At 42.3% G+C, this 7056-nt stretch overlaps 1 protein-coding gene across 1 annotated transcript; it reads left to right on the top strand.

Annotated features, from left to right (window-relative positions):
- The first annotated feature begins 1942 nt into the window (after positions 1-1942).
- Positions 1943-5811, top strand: MMACHC (methylmalonic aciduria (cobalamin deficiency) cblC type, with homocystinuria). Its single transcript, XM_009326596.1, has 3 exons — positions 1943-2164; positions 2527-2679; positions 3237-5811. Exons 1-3 carry the CDS (start codon positions 1943-1945, stop codon positions 3546-3548), a joined length of 687 nt encoding a protein of 228 aa, XP_009324871.1. The 3' UTR covers positions 3549-5811.
- The last annotated feature ends 1245 nt before the right edge of the window (positions 5812-7056 follow it).

Raw genomic sequence — 7056 nt, 5'->3', positions numbered from 1 at the left:
CCCCCGCGGCGCCGCAGGCACCTCCGCCGGGCGCGGGGGAGGCAAACGGGGCGGCCGTTGCCTCGGGGGAAGCGAGAGCTCCCCGCCGCTGACCGGGGCCTGGGCCTTGGCACAGCAGTTCGCGGGCTGGGGCTGGAAATGCGCCCGAGGAGCCGCGCTGCGCTGCTGCTGGCGCGGGTTAACGAACGAGCGCGGGAGGCCTGTTTAGTCTGCGCGGTGGAGCGATCCAGGTTATTGCTGCGCCTTGGCACCGGCGGAGCGCCAGCCCAGCTAGGGGTTTTCTCGCGTCCTTTATGTTGGTCCTAGTCTGATGAGGTCAGGAGAGGTAAATAAAGATGCATCTGGACCGACAGAGAGTAAAGTCCTCCAAGCAAGCTTAAATTTTAATCGTAAGTGTAGAAACACCTGTATATTAAAGTGCCGGCTGCCTCATCCATTTGTGAACGGCCTGCTGACGCTCGGCTCATTCTGTCTGCTGAAGGGGGTCTCTCCCTTGCAACTGAGGCAGCCTCTTCCGCTGTCCCCCGTGTGGAACTGTACACGCTCAGTTTCCGCCAACACTTAGGGGTTCCTTCTTTGCCCACCCCACAGGCAATCTGCAAAAAATCAGCCTGCAATATCAAATACAAATCTGCAATCAAATACAAATCGATCTACAATAAACACGACCTTCCCTTCCTTGGGGAATGTTGTATTTGTCACCTGAAATATTTGTAGTTCTTGATCTGACCGAAAGTAAAAGGGAATGAGGCACTGAGCAGTGAAATCTCCAGAAGTTGGAGAAGAATTTAACACTGCTTTCCCAAAACACAGCAGCAGAATTAGGGGCGGAACCCAGATCGAAAAGACTGTAGAGGGAAACCTTACAGCGCTGCATCTCTAGATTTAATTCTCATACAGCTAGCTCTGGTGCGCTGACTGATGTATACTGGGAAGTCAGCAAACCTCGGATTCACATCTCTGTAACTTCTTGTAACATCTCGATTCGGCATCTTAAAGAAGAGCCACAAAACTGATTAAACTTTGGGGTTGATATAAGAATGTATCTTTGCAGTAAACTTTGCTTTCATTCTGCGTTTCCGCATGGGCAGGTCTGGCTGCCGCTGTCACCTGTAAAGTCACTTTCAGATTCATTTCACTGATACTTAGAGGTGACCAGTATTCTGCAGTTTCAGACTAAATATTAGAGTTGCATTACTTGACATCTCTCCGAATGTTAGACCTGGTCTTTATGGCATCCCGGGAGTGGGAGTTGTCATAACCTATAAAAAGACTGACGTGATTGTGCCGTACATCAGTAGTGGAGCGCAGGGGGTTTCGGCCGTTACCTCCTCCTGCTTGGCAGTTGCTGGTCTGAGACCTGTCCCTCCGGTCGTGTCTTCCTGCTGCCCTGGCTTGATCCCTCATTTCTGGACTGTGTTGTAACACACTCAGCCCTGGAAACAAATATCAAAACGTGGCTGTGTCACAATCCACGTGCTACAGGTGACGGTTCTGGGGGATTTTAGCACTGCGAGGAGCTTCACGTCCTTCATTTCCACACATAAATGTTTTTAAATAAACCATGCAACTTGTCACATGAGCAAAACAGAAGTACCAGTTTCTTTCTGGCCAAAGATGAGGAAAAAAAAAAACAACCTGTAAAAGTTTTATCTAAACCAAAACATCTGATTTGCATTGGCAAGACTGGTTGCTCATACTTCCCCCTAGGGTTTCTCAGCAGAGCTGGATAAAGGGCAGTCTTGAGCTGAACGCAGTGGATGATTCTTATCTCTCAAGGGCAGCTTCCAGAAACTGTAAATCCCAGTATAGAAAACAACTTGGTTTGAATGGAAGGCACTAAGCAGGCTGCATGTCTGGGTTGCAAATGAAGGCGGCTACACTTCTTCCCACTTTCTTAAATTCCTGCATGCCCACTAGCAAGAGTGGTGTCCCTGTTTTAATGGAGATTTGTTTTCCTTTGCCAAAGGTTGGATGGTACAATGCTGTTCTCCAGCCAGCCTTTCATCTCCCCTACCCAGATGACACACTGGCCTTCGTGGTCCTCAGCACGCCTTCAATGTTTGAGAAAGCCCTTAAACCTTTTGTGAACAAAGAACGGTTAAAAATAATCAGGGATCCTGTGGATCAGTGTGTTTCTCATCATTTATCACGTGTGAAGGAGGTAAGAACCTGAAATACCAATTCCTTTTACTATTGTGGCGTATAACCAGGTGGGTTGAGCAGTCGACAAAGCCTTCCAGGTTCCTGCCCTTGCTCTTTAGAAGGGTAAAGCGTTATTCGTGATGGTAAGAGCATCAACAGGCTGTTGACCTGCTTTACTTGCATAGTCTGTCTCTTTGCCATTACAACCTGTAGCTACGTAGACTGCTTTACAGTCACAGTTTGGAAATCCAAGGCCACAGGCATGCCGATAGATTTCAGTAGCAGGATGTGGAAATCTGCAGGCTTCACGTGTGCCTGATTTGCTAGCATCCAGCACTTCCGTAGTGACAAATCTGGGCTGATGGTTTTTAATTTTCCCAGAAATTCCCTGACCAGAAGGTGGACATCATCTTCGATTACGAGATCCTACCAAGCCGAAAGCCCAAGTTCTTGGCGCAGACAGCTGCCCATGTTGCTGGAGCCACATATTACTACCAAAGGAAGGATGTGGAGCTTGATCCTTGGGGTAAAAAGGTGAGGCAAAAACACAATCTGGGAAGAACCACCAAACTGCAATCACTGAATTATACAACTATTGTTTACTCACTAGTTCTTCCTGCGGGAAAATACGAAGATTTTCCAGATCACATATAGATGCATAAAGTGTTTCAGACAGGAATCGGAAGCTTCCAGGATTCTTCAGGGTGGTAGGGAGATGCACACATGGAGAAGAGTATCTTGATCTATTAAACCTACTTAGACAGGAGAATAAATTGCAGTGTAAAAGAAGACCTGTTATTTGGAGCATTATAAATAGAAAAAAAAATTGCACTGTGGTTAATTTCTGTGTTAGATTTTCAAAAAGGGACCTCTCCCCACATTACAGGGTGGTTTGTGTGGGCACAGGAGAATGGGAATGAAATGCAATGCTTTGAGCCACATGTTCAGGAAAGAGCTTTCCTTTCTTCCCTGTAGAGCACCCCAACAAAGGGGTAGGAGCGTGAGAAGTTGCATCAAAGCTTGACGCTTTGAACTCTAACCATTACTAGAGACAACATGAGACATCCTAGATCCTTCTTTTTTCTTTCCAGAAGATCTATGGCGTATGTATCCATCCCAAGTATGGTGGTTGGTTTGCTATCCGGGGTCTCCTCCTGTTCCCAGATATTCAGGTACCGTTCCTGGAACAGTCTGCCCCTGTTGACTGTGTGAGCACACAGGAAAAAAGAATTGAGTTGCTGGAGCAGTTCAATTTCCACTGGCAGGACGGCCGCTACAGGGACATAATTGAAGTGAAGGAAAGGTACTCGGAGGAGCAGAAAGCCTACTTTGCCACTCCTCCAGCGGAGAGATTCAAACTGCTGGGGCTGACACAAGAAGCCCAGAGAAGCACATTTCACTGAGTAACGTGGCTCCACGGAGGGGCAGAGGGCAAGCAAACTGTAACGCATCAGCGCCGCCTTTCCCATGGTGCTGAGGAGGACAGCATGCTGATACAGAGAGAGCAAATCCAAGCAGCGTGTGCAGCGTCCCAACCCAAACATCAGCTTAGCGTAAGAGGGAGCACTGCAGTAGCACTTGTGGTCTGGAGGAAGGTGGGAGCAGTCTGTTCTGTGCTGTTGCTGATTTGATGTGTCTTTTTGGGAGTCTGGTAAGATGCCAGTTAGCCTTTGGCTGGGAAAAGTTCGGACACCAGCAACTAGAAAACCCGTGCTGCTCGTTACAGAAGTCATTTTTGTTCTCAAGATTTTCTTCCCAAATGTTTTCATTTTATTCTGTGTAAGGGTAAAAAAGTTAATTTTTAGTCATTGTACTCTGACTTTTTTTTTTCATCTGAACTCGGGGCAGACACTTTTTTAGATGTATCCAGCATTTTATTACCCTGTGTCATAACGCTCTCTAGGGAATAAATGTTCAGTCTTTTCAGCCTTGCCTTCCTCAGAAAGAAAATTTGTCCTGTATTCCCTCACTTGCAGTGAAGCTGGCTTAATTTAATTAAGAAATCTTCTAATGTCTCCTTTCCTTAACATCCAAAAGAAAATTCTCCAGAGATTGTTTCATTGAGTAGCGTGGTCCTGTACATGCAGCGGGAGCGAGCAAAACACAGCCAACAGCAGCCGCCTCCTTCAGGGTAGTTAAGAGGGGGAAAGGGACAGTACCGAGGTCACAGCTTGAGTCCGATACGTTTCCTCTTCACCCAGGGTCAGCTTCCCAGAACAAGGTGACGTCTTCAGGTCAGTTTTAAGCACTTATCCACTGTATAGAGCAGCTGACTGAAATCTTCGGAAAGGTGCTGAATAATGTCTATGTGAGTGGAGTTTTTACTCACAGTAAGATCACTGACTGAAAAAGTCAATTCTCGTGACCTTTTTCTAAGGTAGATGAGGTTTGAATTTAAAATACTTTTCAGTGCCGTGCCAGCACACACCCCATACACCACAGTTTTACTACCATGGTTTCCTGTTGTACTTTCTGTATGGGGGAGAACATAAACCTGCACGCACATAAAAGCCATTGCACAAATCATTGTCACGTGCACGGGCAAACAAGCAGAGAAAAAAAGAGGGAAAATACTCATGATGTTCACGTTACTTATATTGCTGGATAAAACATCTTCAGACAGAAACATAACATTTTCTTAGATTACTTTGTCCTGTTAGATTTGTTCAGAGGTTACAATGGCACTGGGGATCAGGAATTAATTTATCTTAGAGCACTTTGAGGCTCAGGCCTCACTAAAATAATATAATAAATTAGTATAATATTTTGTGGGAGTTTTGTTACTTGACTGCAGTGCAATGCTGCAAATCGCTAAGCACTTTTTCCCTTTCCTTGATACCAACATGATGATGCAAAAATACCCACTTTGCAGAACTGAGCCCTTTCTTTTTATTTTATGTTGTGATTCTTCTTACCTTTTGGAGACCCAAACATTAAGGTTGCCCTCACAATAAGTCACTGCTTGATACAGTTTTTCATAGTCTGTATACTAACGAAGCATAATCAAAATTCCGCATAACAAGTTTGTTTTCCTGTGAACGGAGCAGTGAGCAGGTGAGCACTGGGTTTGTACAGCGTGTTTGCCCTTACAAAAAAGTCTTTGTTGCTTTCCATGCATTGTTCACCACATCTAAGGCAGACACCTGACTTACTGTGTCGTAGCAGTATTGTGGTTTCTAATTCAAGCAAAATAATGAAACTTGTTTAAATCATGTTCTTTTGTTACAGAATTACTTCTGATTGAAATATTGGTTGACCTTCCAGAACTTTCCAGCTTGACTGTAATTTAACAGGGACTTGAGTTAATGGTTCATATTAGTAACATATACAAAATACTGATTCTCTTAGAAGGATAAATACAGAATGGAATTGGATTTATCTTTTCACATTACAATTTAAAGTAAAATATTTTGCTATTTTGGGGTTGATTTCTTAAAAATATTTAATATTTTGTCTTACTTCATTTATTAAACAGATTACCAGAGCCTTTTCATTTCAATTTTTGTAATTTATTTCTCTTCACATGGTATTTTGGTTAATAAAATATACAAAGTTGTAAGTAACCCTCAGTACTGAGTATTTTTATTTAAGCAATGCAATGATTAACTTGTGGAGAGCTAAAGATGTTAAAGTGAGAATCAGTCACTGTGTTTTTAACATACTGAAAATAGTGAGGTACCTAAGGCACACAAAATCCAGTATCTCAAAACAAAAAACAAAGTTAGTTATCTTAGTAGAAGTTAGTGAACTATTATGGCAGGCTCATCTGGGATATAAAAAAATAAAACATACAGCACATTATGAATAAGTCTAATAAATGTTCCTCTTTACCGGGTCATTTCAGCAAGATCATTTAACAGCAAGCACATGACAACACACTTTCATTTTTCCCTCTGTTCTAGCAGTAACGAAAAGTTCAAGGTGTCCAGCGATACATAACTGGTACTTGAGGGATTTTCCCTCTGTAACTTAAAAGTAATACCTGTAAGTACCGGAATTCTTATTTGTTAAAACATATTAGTGAATACTGAGTCACAGTAAGGGCAAATTTGTGTTCTTTGTGCTTCTGGCAATACAGTTATGTCAGGCAAAACGGAGTACAAATTTAATAATAGTAATAATAATAAGAATAATTCCTACTACAGTAATTTTGGAGTGAATTCGATTGGTTCTTACTGGCTTTCTCTTACCCAGGTCACTGAGATCCACACCTGCAGCTAGTAATTTTCTTTCCTTCCTGGTTGGAGTATAATGGTGTTTGTCTTATAAAATTGAAGTTTGAGAACCTGTCTGACATCTTTCGGGACAAGACTAGACATGGTGAGGAACGGATCACTCTTGGATCCTGAGGCATTGTGAAGACATTCTTATTTTCGGCATTTGCAAATGTCAAACAAGTAATTGCAAATACTTGGATAGATTTACTAGTTCAAGTATCACATTTTACATTTTTAGACAAATAAGTTTTTCACTAAATCCTAATTTTTAAACATTTATTAAAGTATTTTTTTTTCTTCAATATAACCAGTAAAGTGAGTATTCAAGAGCTGAACAGGAGGAAAAAAAAAAAAAAGCTACTTGAATTTGAATTCAGTTTTAGCAACAAAATATTCAGTATATATTCAGTTAATAAAATATTCTATGGAGAATTAACAAATTGTAATGTTTTCATGCACATGACATTTACCATTCATCCCCTCCTTCAGTTAAACTTTCCTTTTTTTGACTTCATCGTTAGCCTTAAAAGAACTGAGATTTTCATTAAGGTTAAAGATGTGACAGACAATACCGATTAAATGCAAAGCACAATCTAAACTGGTGACAAGCAGCCGTCAGGATTATTGCTTAGAAAGGGAAAAACACTTTTTTTTTCCTCTACCAGTTAAATCAGTTACATCTCAGCGGTGCAAG

The sequence above is a fragment of the Pygoscelis adeliae genome, unplaced genomic scaffold, assembly GCF_000699105.1.
Source record: "Pygoscelis adeliae isolate BGI_AS28 unplaced genomic scaffold, ASM69910v1 Scaffold306, whole genome shotgun sequence".
Taxonomy (NCBI): Eukaryota; Metazoa; Chordata; class Aves; order Sphenisciformes; family Spheniscidae; genus Pygoscelis; species Pygoscelis adeliae.
Note: the sequence above shows the minus strand (reverse complement) of the source record. Positions and strands in the feature narration are given on the sequence as shown.

What these genes read in the sequence shown, in the direction of transcription:
- MMACHC (XM_009326596.1), top strand. Translation starts at nt 1,943, where the DNA reads ATGGAGATTTGTTTTCCTTTGCCAAAGGTTGGATGGTACAATGCTGTT. An exon ending in ATTTATCACGTGTGAAGGAG is followed by an intron (nt 2,165 to 2,526) that starts GTAAGAACCTGA and finishes TAATTTTCCCAG; the next exon opens with AAATTCCCTGACCAGAAGGT. An exon ending in TTGATCCTTGGGGTAAAAAG is followed by an intron (nt 2,680 to 3,236) that starts GTGAGGCAAAAA and finishes TTTTCTTTCCAG; the next exon opens with AAGATCTATGGCGTATGTAT.